At 47.0% G+C, this 12,638-nt stretch overlaps 2 protein-coding genes across 3 annotated transcripts in view; both read right to left on the reverse strand.

Moving 5' to 3' along the window:
• Positions 1-17: 17 nt before the first annotated feature.
• vipas39 (VPS33B interacting protein, apical-basolateral polarity regulator, spe-39 homolog) lies at positions 18-9,869 on the reverse strand. 2 transcript variants are annotated; one of them, XM_080024191.1, is made up of 20 exons: positions 9,825-9,869; positions 9,071-9,165; positions 7,779-7,913; positions 7,590-7,698; positions 7,368-7,508; positions 7,228-7,266; positions 7,083-7,147; positions 6,459-6,515; positions 6,095-6,187; positions 5,954-5,987; positions 5,568-5,670; positions 5,019-5,046; positions 4,783-4,856; positions 4,612-4,687; positions 3,945-4,079; positions 3,790-3,831; positions 3,264-3,440; positions 1,583-1,672; positions 1,361-1,465; positions 18-1,049 (listed from the first exon to the last, which is right to left on the reverse strand). In XM_080024191.1, exons 3-20 carry the CDS (start codon positions 7,869-7,871, stop codon positions 1,029-1,031), a joined length of 1,482 nt encoding a protein of 493 aa, XP_079880317.1. In that variant the 5' UTR covers positions 7,872-7,913; positions 9,071-9,165; positions 9,825-9,869; the 3' UTR covers positions 18-1,028. The 2 variants fall into 2 exon arrangements, with proteins under 2 accessions (XP_079880317.1, XP_079880316.1); XM_080024190.1 differs by having other exon boundaries at positions 3,264-3,476.
• Positions 9,870-10,731: 862 nt separating this feature from the next.
• brf1b (BRF1 general transcription factor IIIB subunit b) overlaps positions 10,732-12,638 on the reverse strand; it is a 37,681-nt gene continuing 35,774 nt past the window's right edge. Inside the window, exon 19 of the mRNA XM_080024396.1 lies at positions 10,732-11,130. Coding sequence (XP_079880522.1) covers positions 11,084-11,130 — 47 coding nt within the window. The 3' untranslated portion in view covers positions 10,732-11,083. The remainder of the gene's footprint in view (positions 11,131-12,638) is intronic.

The raw sequence follows: 12,638 nt of genomic DNA on the forward strand, positions 1-12,638 counted from the left end.
AAACAAAACATTTCAAATAATTCAAAAAAATATTTATCAAAATGCAAACAGAACAAACATGTTTCCAAGTTATTCAGATCCCACGACCTCCATTCAAAACATTACTTCAATCAACATCTGAAGCTTCATGTTCTTCACTATTTTACATCATAACACGATGTTATAACTTGATGTGATGTAACGAATGTATGACATCATGTTCTTCAAAAAGTCAAAGTGTCGACAAAATCAACTCATTGTCTGTTTTAATGATTCACTGATTGAAATCAAACTTTATCCTTTTATTTATAGGAACATTCACACTTTATACTTCACGGTGCAGAGTAGTAGTAGAGTAGTAGTAGAGTAGTACAGCAGTAGTAGAGTAGAAGTAGAGTAGGAGTAGAGTAGAAGTAGAGTAGAAGCAGAGTAGTGCAGCAGTAGTAGAGTGGAAGTAGAGTAGAAGCAGAGTGGGAGTAGAAGCAGAGTAGTAGTAGAGTAGAAGTACAGCAGTAGAAGAGTAGAAGCAGAGTAGTAGTTGAGTAAAAGTAGAGTAGAAGCAGAGTAGTAGTTGAGTAGAAGTACAGCAGTAGTAGAGTAGAAGTAGACGAGAAGTAGAGTAGTAGTAGTAGAGTAGAAGCACAGTAGTAGTAGAGTAGAAGTACAGCAGTAGTAGAGTAGGAGCACAGTAGTAGTAGAGTAGAAGTACAGCAGTAGTAGAGTAGAAGCATAGTAGAAGCAGAGTAGTAATAAGCAGAGTAGTAGTTGAGTAGAAGTAGAGTAGTAGTTGAGTAGAAGTACAGCAGTAGTAGAGTAGAAGTAGACTGGAAGTAGAGAAGTAGAGTAGTAGTATAGTAGAAGTACAACAGTAGTAGAGTGGAAGCAGATTAGAAGCAGAATAGTAGTTGAGTAGAAGCAGAGTAGAAGGAAGGTAGTAGTAGAGTAGAAGTACTGCATCTCACGGGGTTCTACTGGATTTGTGGTGTGATGATGGTTTCCAGGTTAATTTAATCCTTCTGGATGATGATGTCATTGTTTCCATGACGACGTCAGTTTTTCCAGCGGATTTGCTGCGAAAAAGAGAAACGAGAAAATTTGGTAAAAAGGGGCGTGGCCTCCGAGCCGCCGCTGCAAATGATTGAAGGACAAACAAGCGAGACCCTGGGAGGTGCAGGTGGAGGTCGTCACGGGTGCACGGCTCCCTTCATCCCCACGTGTCACTTGGAATTCAAGCACCTGATCAGGTGCCTTTCCTCTTCTATATTCTGGTGTTTATTTGTGGTCGGGCTCCTGTACCTGCCACTGGAGGGGCTACAGCTCAACTCTTCAAGGACGACCTGGAATCCCAAAACCTCCTGGAGTTCACCCTCCCCGTACTCACCGAGCTGCTGATCAGCTCCTCTATCTTCTTCTCCTCCGCCGATCCTCGCTCCATCTTCCTCTGGTATCCTAGCAACTGCTGACGGTCCTTCAGGTCTTTGTAGATCTGACACACACACACACACACACACAGACGTACACACACGTGAACTGAAATTCAATACAATGATGTCATCTAAAGGTTATTTGGTAAAAGTTGTTTTTAAATGTTTCTATTTCTCACATCAATGACGACGTCGTGACACTTTAACTTCTGAGCCAAAGAGAGTTTGAGTTCCGAGTCTTCCACCAGGGGGAGGTAGAGCTGCAGGACCTGGGGGAACAGGGGGTTGTGCTGGCCCATAAAACCATAACGATAATTATCACAATATTTTGTGATCGGTTCTCATTCTGCTGGATTATCAGCTGCTTTTGACGCTGTCAACCACAGCATACTCTCAAGTATGGGCATAACGGGCAGTGCACTTTCCTGGTTCCAATCTTACCTCACTGGGCGTTCGTTCAGTGTGACATGGCGAGGCCAGCTGTCTGTGCCTCACCACCTCACCACAGGGGGGCCCCAAGGCTCGGTGCTGGGACCCCTCCTCTTTGCCATATACACCACCTCACTGGGCCCCATCATCCGCTCACGTGGCTTTTCATATCACTGCTATGCGGATGATACTCAACTCTATCTGTCCTTCCCGCCAGACGACCCTACTGTCTCGACGCGGATCTCGGATTGTCTCGCTGACATATCCACATGGATGAAGGATTATCATCTTCAACTAAATCTGGCAAAAACGGAACTGCTGGTCTTCCCGGCAAAACAAGGTATTTATCACAACATTGATATCAAAATTGACTCTTTATCTCTTGCTCCCACCAAGGCCGCAAGAAATCTAGGTGTCATAAGACCAACTGACATTCTCGACCATGTTGCTGCCGTCTCCCGGTCCTGCCGCTTCGCACTATTCAACATCCGAAAAGTCAGGCCGTACCTGAGCCAATATGCCACTCAACTGCTGGTACAAACCTTGGTGATGTCCCGTCTCGACTACTGCAACGCCCTCTTAACAGGCTTGAGGCCTGTGCGGTGAAGCCACTGCAGATGATACAGAATGCGGCGGCGCGACTGGTGTTCAACCAGCCAAAGAGGGCACATGTCACTCCGCTGCTCATCGAGCTCCACTGGTTACCTGTAGCCGCCCGCATCAAGTTCAAGTCTCTGATGCTGGCCTACAGAGTGATTGTTGGGAATGCTCCCACCTACTTAAATGCTCTTGTAAGAGCACATGTTACCCCCCGGATGCTGCGCTCATCAAATGAGCGTTGCCTGGCTCTGCCGGCTGCACAACTACGACGATCCAGGTTATTCTCATTTGTAGTTCCACGTTGGTAGAACGAGCTCCCTCTCTGTCTTTAAGAAGCACTTGAAGACCCAGCTCTTCAGAGAGTACCTCCTCTCCTAACTTACAATTACTTAGCACTACTTAGCAGTATTTATTTATTGTTACACTAATGTCACAATGTAGCTTAAATGTTATTCTCCTTTGTAAGTCGCTTTGGATAAAAGCGTCTGCTAAATGACTAAATGTAAATGTAAATGTAATTTTGTCCCTGGTCAAGTCTTCTGCAGATGAATTTGTTTCCAGAAGAGTTGTGCAAGTGGCAACGAAAAGCTGATCCATTGGGAGGATCTAAAGCTGACCTTTCACCTCTGTAAACACATTTAACTTTACAGACACTTTCACTTTTGTAGCGTCAGACTAAGTATTAAAACATTCTGAGTATTTTACAAAATAGAATTTGACAATTTGACCTTCTCGTGGCTTCTCTTTCCTGACCTTCATAGAGGGTGATGTTACCCTTCACTTTTCTCATATTACGCTTCTGTGATCTGCTCTGACCTGGTCTTGTCCTACCTGGCTGGGGGCGTTGTTCTTGTGCAGGATGTCCACCACTCTGCTGAAGGCCACCGGACTCTTCCTCCTGGTCTGACCCAACCAGTTTTTACTGGTCATCAACTGGTCCAAGTCGCTCCAGGACTTGAGCTTGGAGCGGGCGTCCAGAGCCGTCAGGAAGTACTGACGCTCCGAGAGCTGGAAGACAGAGCAAACAGAAAGTACTGACCAGATCTGGAAAGAGCATTTGGAAAAACTCTGTCAGAGTCTGTCTAGAGAAAAGATTTGGGGGCAGGTCCAGAGGCACCAGCGAGGTCCAGAAACAGGAAGTCATGTCTCCCCCTCCACTAATCGCAGCTTGAATCCGATACCTCCTGATGCTTGTGCGTTCTAAGCACCTGGGCCGCCTGGTACCTTCTGGTGGCCGGGCGTTCTCGACCGCCTGGTACCTTCTGGTGCCCGGGCGTTCTGGACGGCTCCAGACACCCTAATATTTTGAGTGATCACTTACCTTGTACATGTAAACGCAAATACAAGTGGAACTTACCCTGAATGTCTTGCGAATGTTGCTTGGACTACTGTAGGTTCCCTATGAGAGAAAGACAGCTGGTCAGACAGACACAGAGACAGACAGGGAGTCCAGGGGACACCATCTAGCGTGTGCACTGTAGCAGTATATAGTGTCAGTAGTGCAGTGTGTACCTCGGGCTCAGCATAGTGGTAGACGCAGCAGTAGTACAGGGTGGTGATGAGGGGCATGTGCAGGATGGAGGCCTTTCTGGGACACTTGCTGATGACCTCCACCTGCCCCCCGCTCTCCAGCTGCCGGTCGTTGGCCTGGAAACACCGTTCCGTACCATGATAAACATCAAGAACGCAGCAGTGCCCTCGAGCGTTAACCCAAACCACCTCACGTCACTCCCTAGAGCCTGGTCTATTCTTCTGCAAAGAACAAACTGAACGTGTCTGCGGAGCTACGTAACGAGGGGCTTGTACGGAACGGGAGCACCAACAGAGGAGCTGACGACCACAGCTCCCAAATATCAACATCGCTTCACATACTCAGATTGGTTGAGCTCTCCAGCTTGCTGCCGGGAGGCGGGTTCGAAAAGGGAAAAGAAAAGGGAGCAGATAAAAGCGTGACTCGCGGATGACGTTCAGAAGCTTCTTTCTATTTACAAACCCCCACCCGAGTCCCAAAACAACAACGATCGCGACGCGGGCCCAGTTGACAGGCGACGACACAACGTCCGTACAAGTGGAGGAGCTGAGCCCCGACACCCTGGTTCTACATGGAACTGCACCTGCAGATCTACGCCCACTGGTCAGGTTCCAAACAGACAGACAGAGAGACAGACAGGTGTCTTACCACTATGATGATCTGTCTCTCCAGCAGAGTAAAGTGGTCCTGGATGTGAACGCTGTCATCAGGAGGGAAGGGAAGGCTGCAACACCAGAGACTTGTTACACTGAGAGTAGTAGTAATGGTACGAGTAGTAGTATTAGTGGTAGCAGTAGTTTCAGCAGTAGTAGGACGTACTTCAGACAGGTCTTCAGGAAGTCTCTCTTGCTGTTTTCATCTTTCATTTTCAGATGTTCTTTATACTGAAGAAGCTGCCGAGGGACACATGATGTATTACTCCATTATCTACTCATCCCATAATCTACACGCTCTCTTTACCTGCTGAGCCTTCTCTTTACCTCATCATCTACATTATCTACATAATCTCTTTACCTCCTGATTGACATTATCATGCTCTGTATGACATCACGTACCGCTGCCTCCTCCATCTTGCCCAGCGTCCTGCACAAACACAACAGCAGCTTCAGGTTCTACGTCTCAATCATTTACTCTCCTACTTCATGAAGAACCACCTCCTCCACCCTATGATGAAGGTTTTCCCTCTACCTCATGATGAAGGTTCTCCTCTCCACTATGATGAAGGTTCTCCTCTCTACTATAATGAAGGTTCTCCTCTACCTCATGAAGGTTCTCCTCTACCCCATGATGAAGGTTCTCCTCTACCTCATGATGAAGATTCTCCTCTCCACTATCAAGGTTCTCGTCTCCACTATGTTCTCCTCTACCCCATGATGAAGGTTCTCCTCTCCACTATGATGTTCTCCTCTACCTCATGAAGGTTCTCCTCTACCTCATGATGAAGGTTCTCCTCTCCACTATGATGAAGGTTCTCCTCAAACCTACTGTATAATGAAGGTTCTCCTCACCACTATGATGTTCTCCTCTACCCTTATGAAGGATCTCCTCTACCTCATGATGGAGGTTCTCCTCCACCTTCCTCTACCTCATGCTGAGATACTGACCTGTAGAGCTCCAGCAGGACCCTGCGTTGCCCCGCCTCCTTCAGGAAGTGGACATAGTGTCTCAGGGCAGTTTCCCTGGAAACAAGCTTCCGAAACAGAACGTCTGGGGAGGAAACACAGCGCCCCCAAGAGGTCACCTGCAGCAGGTAGGACATTTTAATCTGCCTAATATTTTTCTATTACAATTCCTCTATGGAGGAACAGGCCCCGCCCCAACATGGAGGAACAGGCCCCGCCCCAACATGGAGGAACAGGCCCGGCCCTTCTTCTGAATCCAGAAGAAGCTTCACGCCTAATAATGCATAAAGTAACATAATATAATACAATATTGTAATATAATAATAATAACAATAATAACATATAATGTAACCTAAAACCTGTCTTACCTTGACATAAAGACTTTTTCAAATAGATTAAAACCTGAAATAAACAGAAAAAAAACATAATAACTACCACTTTACTCAATGTTATGATTGATTAGGATTATTTACTACTATTGATTGTAAATATGCCGCGGTGTGGCATACGGCTGTGATGACATTTCCATCATGGCCGCCTACGGCCTGATCCAGCAGCAGCAGCTTGTCCTGCAGCGCACGGAACCTCTCCAGAGACACCTCCTAAACACACACACACACACACACACACACACACACACACACACACACACACACACACACACACACACACACACACACACACACACACACACACACACACACACACTTAATTACTGGTACCTGGACAGGATGCTCCCTCCTAGTATCTAACCCTCTCTCCAGTCTCTCTCTCCTGGTGTGTGATGTCACTACATGTCACCCTGCACAGCACATGGTCTGGTGGTGACCAGGTGTGTTAGAGGTTCTATCTGGGAGGAGAACAGGTCCAGACCTTTCCCTGCTGCATCCTCTTAACGGTCTCCTCTGGCGACCAGTCCCCGGAGTAGTCCTGCACCGCCACAAACCACAGTTAGAGGACACTACAAACAGTTGAAACACAGTCGAAACACACAGTCGAAACACACAGTCGAAACAGTCGAAATACACAGTCGAAACAGTCGAAATACACAGTGGAAACACACAGTCGAAACAGTCTAAAAACACAGTCGAAACAGTCGAAATACACAGTGGAAATACAGTCGAAACACAGTGGAAACACAGTCGAAATACAGTTGAAACACAGTCTAAACACACAGTCGAAACACACAGACAAACACACAGACGAAACAGTCAAAACACAGTCAAAACAGTCGAAATACAGTGGAAACACAGTGGAAACACACAGTCGAAACACACAGTTGAAACAGTGGAAACAGTCTAAATACAGTCGAAACAGTGAAAACACAGTGGAAACACAGTGGAAACAGTCAAAATACAGTGGAAATACACAGTCGAAATACAGTGGAAACACAGTGGAAACACAGTGGAAACAGTCGAAACACACAGACGAAACACAGTCAAAACACAGTCGAAATACACGGTTGAAACAGCTCTGTGAGCACTGAGGATCCTTCACCTTGTATTCACACTTTGGTTTCCTCAGCTCAGGAGCAAAGCTTCTGCCTGACGCGTCACTGAAGCCTGGGAAACCAGAAACCACAGCTGGATCAACAAGGATCAACAAAGGTCAACAAGGATCAACAAGGAACCCCCCTACTGACCGTCTGACATGGACTGGAAGCTTCCAGCTTTGGGTTTTCCTGCAGAAAAGAGGAGAAGTTCAGTGTCTCCTCCCTGAACCAGCAGGACAACCAGGAGATGGTCCTGCTGCTGGGGAGGTTCTACTTGACAGTAGCAGCACCTTTAAACAAGGAGCTGATGGAGTATCCCGAGTTGCTCCTGGGCAGTGCGGGCGTGGTGTTGATCTTGGGGAAGCCGGGCTCCCTGGCGCCCCCTGCTGCTCGGAGGCTGGAGGCCGTTTCTTTCACCGACCAGGAGATACCTGCCAAGCACAGCACAACCTGCTGAAGGCTCCGAGCAACGCTCCACCTGCACCGCTACAAGGAATCAAAACTCCTCTCACTTCCGACGGGCTCGCCGCTCCAGCTGACCTTCTCCACCTCCTCTTCATCCTCCTCCTCCTCCTCCACCAGGCTGCGGATGCTGTTCACCGCCCTCTTGGACTCCTTGAGCTGCAGCAGGAGGAAGGCAGACAGGAGACGGGTTAGTCCTTCCCTCTGACGGAGCCTGGAGACCTTGTGCTTCTGCTCACCCTGGTGAACTCATCGTCTTCATCGTCGAAGGTGAAGGCTCTGAACTTGGAGCTGTTCCAGTACTCCTCTTCATCAGCTTTACTCTTCTGCATCTGGAACAGGTGACGGGTCAGCGCTGACTTCCTGTACAGCTACTGTCAGGTGGGATAAGAGGTTACACAACATTTAATGAAATAAAAATAAACTCCATGTACAGTAGACTATAAAGAGAGGCTAACCGGAAGTAGCAATGTGCTAACTGGTAAAGTACTTTTAGTATGCAGTATTATTATGAGCAAATATACTGGTGTAGCAAATAAGTAAAACTGAGGTAAAAGCAGTATTGAACAGAAACATGAATCGTCATCATTCATGTATTTAATACCTCTCATATGAACTCACAACACATAAAACACACATCCATGGTACTCAGAACAACACTGCAGCAGAGCAGGGTCTGCGGGGCGGGAGGGTACGAGGGATTCGGGTTCCACTTGCTTGAAGGACTCGCAACCCCAGGCCCCGCAATTTTAACTGCATTTACCAACAGCGCACACTGAGCACCGGGGCTTCCAGGGTGGAGGGTGCTGCTGGGACGGTGTGGGGGTGTGGTTGGCCGGGGGGGGGGCGACCACTGGATGAGACGTGTGGCCGGTTGCGGTAGGGTGAGCCTCGCCTTTGCGCGGGGCTTTGGTGGGCGTTGGTGGGTGTGGTGGACATGGGGGCTGTGCGGTTCTGGTGGGGTGTGGGTCTGGCGGCGTGGGACCTGGCTCTGGGCCCGTGGTTCTACGCCTGCAGCTGCGTCTTGTGCCTGCAGGTGGGGGTGGGTTGTTTGGCTCCGTGTCAGGGGTGCAGGGCCTCCTCCCGCTCTCTGGAACTGGGTTATGCTCCGCGGGCTCCCAGCTTCTCTGGGGGCCCGGGGGGTCTGTACGGCTGAGGGACTCAGAGGTGGTTTCGGGGCCTTTTCTGCTTCTTGGAGGCTACGATGTAATACTGACCTAATACACCACAAGCAACAGGGACAAGTAACACACACACACACACACACACACACACACACACACACACACACACACACACACACACACACACACACACACACACACACACACACACACACACACACACCCTCCTGGTTGCATCCCTCTCCTTTTCTCCCTCATTTACTGTCATAACTATGACAGGAAGAGGCCACGTGACCAGTTGTAGTTGCACTTTTCCTGGAGCTGATTCACTGTTTTTAAAACATGTTGTTGTCCAGTGTTGATGTTTTAGTGTGAATGTTGTTTGCTTCTCTGTTTGTTTGTCTCACCCGTGGTGCTTCTCCCTCTTGGAGTAGTGATCAGTTGTTTCTAGAGCCAAACATGGTCAGATGCTCGTCCACAGAGGGGCTGCTGCTTGTGTGCTCTGCTCCTCACACGACACAGTTGTTGCAGCAGTTGTTGATGATTAAAGATGAATAAAGAGTTTCATTGTAGCTTGACAAGTTCAACTCACTCTGTCCTACATGCAACGCAGCAAGTACTCTGTCCTACATGCAACGCAACAAGTACTCTGTCCTACATGCAACGCAACAAGTACTCTGTCCTACATGCAACGCAGCAAGTACTCTGTCCTACATGCAACGCAGCAAGTACTCTGTCCTACATGCAACACAGCAAGTACTCTGTCCTACATGCAACGCAACAAGTACTCTGTCCTACATGCAACGCAGCAAGTACTCTGTCCTACATGCAACGCAGCAAGTACTCTGTCCTACATGCAACGCAGCAAGTACTCTGTCCTACATGCAACGCAGCAAGTACTCTGTAGTATGTGCAGCGGCTGACAGCACAGGGTCAATAAATGAAAAGGATTCATTCACATTTTATAAAGAGATGTAAACAAAACAAGCTCTTAGCCTAGCGGCTAGCAGGATTACAGATGTAATTCATTAAATATGGTTGTGACAAACGCATAATAGAACAGATTCAAACTCTGTGAATTTGACATGAATGAGCACTCAGTGCAGGGAGTCACACGGAAACACGGAAAACTGTTGTTGTTGTTGTTGTTTCTCATTTTACCTTTTTTTGTGCTGCGGCTCCTTTAGCTCCGCTGGCTAGCTAGCAGGCGCAGTGCATTCTGGGAGATGTAGTGAACGCGTCGTGTCGCGGCGACTCGGGCGCTGCGCAGCGGTGGTGCGCAGTGATCAAAACACCCACAATTCCCTGCGTCATGGTGCGTTCAAGTCCAGCTCCACTGTGGGACAATGACACTACCACAGAGCTGCGCCAGTCCCTGACATACATTATTTAGTTTACCAACATAATCCACTATATTCTTAATATATTCATACTTGTATTTGATCATAATTATTATGAGTTGACAGGCCGATATAAGATAACACATCATATAAGCATATTGTAGAACATCAATTAGTATAAAGTGGAAGGACAGCAGCTGTGTGGAGGGAAGGACATCTGCACTTTGCAGCAGGTTACACCCTGGAAGACCTTGAGACACCTTGAGACACCCTGGAACAATGGAGCACCCAACACCCTAAAACACCTTGAAACACATTGGAACACCTGAGACATCTTGAAACACCTTGCAACACCTTGAGGCACCTGGAACACCTTGAAACACCTTGTTACACCTTGTTACATGGTGGGACATATTGAAAGCCCTTGAAACAGCCTGGAACAGCCTGGAACAGCCTGCACGTCCTTCTTCACGTGCTTCTAACCCTGTTCTCATGTTGTCTTGGGTTGAATTATTAACTGAATGAATATAAATTAACCTTCAAGGTTATGTTCTGCACATAACACACAGGGAGAGCCCCGCCCCACGAGGCCCCTCCCCTTACTGCAAGCCCCGCCCACGAGGCTCCTCCCCCACAGCGCAGAACTTCTCTTTCCAGTCTGGTTCTGGATCACATTTGATCCGTTTGATGAATATGTTTTCCAAACTGAAAATCAGATTCAGAAGATTCTTTTATCTTCAGAAGCGACAGACATTACATTTATAACAAAACATCGAAATATCACAGAACATCAGCGTATAATAACAGGTTGGTATTTACATCTTATTAAAAAATATCCAAATAAGGAATGAGAGGGAATAAAACAGGAAGTCCTTCTCAGAACCAGAGGGACAGACGGACGTACACTGTTGAAGTCCAACGACAAAGAGATGGAGGACGGATCCAAAATACCCATGATGCATCACACAGGAAGTTGAAGTCCCATGATGCACCTGACAGGAGGTTAAAGTCCCATGATGCATTGCAGCAGCGCCTCGTAGTCCAGCAGGATGGTGAATACATTCTGTGTAAGGTCCTGGTTCAGAAGAGCTCTTCATCCTCCTCTTCCTCAGTGTCACAGCCGTACTCTGCAACACACACACATACAGTCAGACTGGCCTGCACAGTGTGTGTGTGTGTGTGTGCTACAACATCAACATCAAATTACAGACACAAATTTTACTCAAGTTTTGATATCAACAAATGAAACGATCAATTCATATTTTCAACATAAAGAAATCAGTGGATTCAGTTCCCTACAGAGTAGAGGTGGAGTAGAGTAGAGGTAAAATAGAGTAGATGTAGACGAGGTAGACATCGAATAGAGTAGAGGTAGAATAGAGTAGAGGTGGAGTAGAGTAGAGGTAGAATAGAGTAGAGGTAGAATAGAGTAGAGGTGGAATAGAGTAGAGGTAGATTGGGGTAGAGTAGAGTAGAGGTGGAGTAGAGTAGAGGTAGAATAGAGTAGAGGTAGAATAGAGTAGAGTAGAGGTAGAATAGAGTAGAGTAGCGGTACAGTAGAGTAGAGTAGAGGTAGAATAGAGTAGAGGTAGAATAGAGTAGACGTAGAGTAGGTAGAGGTCGAATAGAGTAGAGGTAGAGTAGAGAAGAGGTAGAATAGAGTAGAGGTAGAATAGAATAGAGGTGGAGTAGAGTAGAGGTAGAATAGAGTAGAGTAGAGGTAGAATAGAGTAGAGGTAGAATAGAGTAGAGGTAGAGTAGGTAGAGGTAGAATAGAGTAGAGGTAGAGTAGAGGTAGAATAGAGTAGAGTAGAGGTAGAATAGAGTAGAGGTAGAATAGAGTAGAGGTAGAGTAGAGGTAGAGTAGAGGTAGAATAGAGTAGATGTAGAGTAGGTAGAGGTAGAATAGAGTAGAGGTAGAATAGAGTAGAGGTAGAGTAGAGATAGAATAGAGTAGAGGTGGAGTAGAGTAGAGGTGGAGTAGAGTAGAGGTGGAGTAGAGTAGAGTAGAGGTAGAATACAGTAGAGGTAGAGTAGAGGTAGAGTAGAGTAGAGGTAGAGTAGAGGTAGAGTAGAGTAGACCAGATGTAGAGTAGGTAGAGGTAGAGTCGATGTAGAGTAGAGGTAGAATAGAGTAGAGGTAGAGTAGATGTAGAGTAGAGGTAGAGTAGATGTAGAGTAGGTAGAGGTAGAATAGAGTCAAAGTAGAGTAGAATAGAGTAGAGTAGAGGTAGAATAGAGTAGAGGTAGAATAGAGTAGAGGTAGAGTAGAGGTAGAGTAGGGGTAGAGTAGAGTAGAGGTAGAATAGAGTAGAGGTAGAGTAGAGGTAGAGTAGGGTTAGAATAGAGTAGAGGTAGAATGGAGTAGAGGTAGAATGAGTAGAGGTAGAGTAGGGGTAGAATAGGGGTAGAGTAGAGTAGAGGTAGGTAGAGGAAGAATAGAGTAGAGATAGAATAGAGTTGAGGTAGAGTAGAGTAGAGTACAGGTAGAGTAGAGGTAGAATGGAGTAGAGGTAGAGTAGAGTAGAGGTAGAATAGAGTAGAGGTAGAGTAGAGGTAGAGTAGAGTAGAGGTGGGGTAGAGGTAGAGTAGGGGTAGAGTAGAGTAGAGTAGGGGTAGAGTAGAGTAGGGGTAG

The sequence above is a fragment of the Zeus faber genome (genome assembly GCF_960531495.2).
Source record: "Zeus faber genome assembly, chromosome: 2".
Taxonomy (NCBI): Eukaryota; Metazoa; Chordata; class Actinopteri; order Zeiformes; family Zeidae; genus Zeus; species Zeus faber.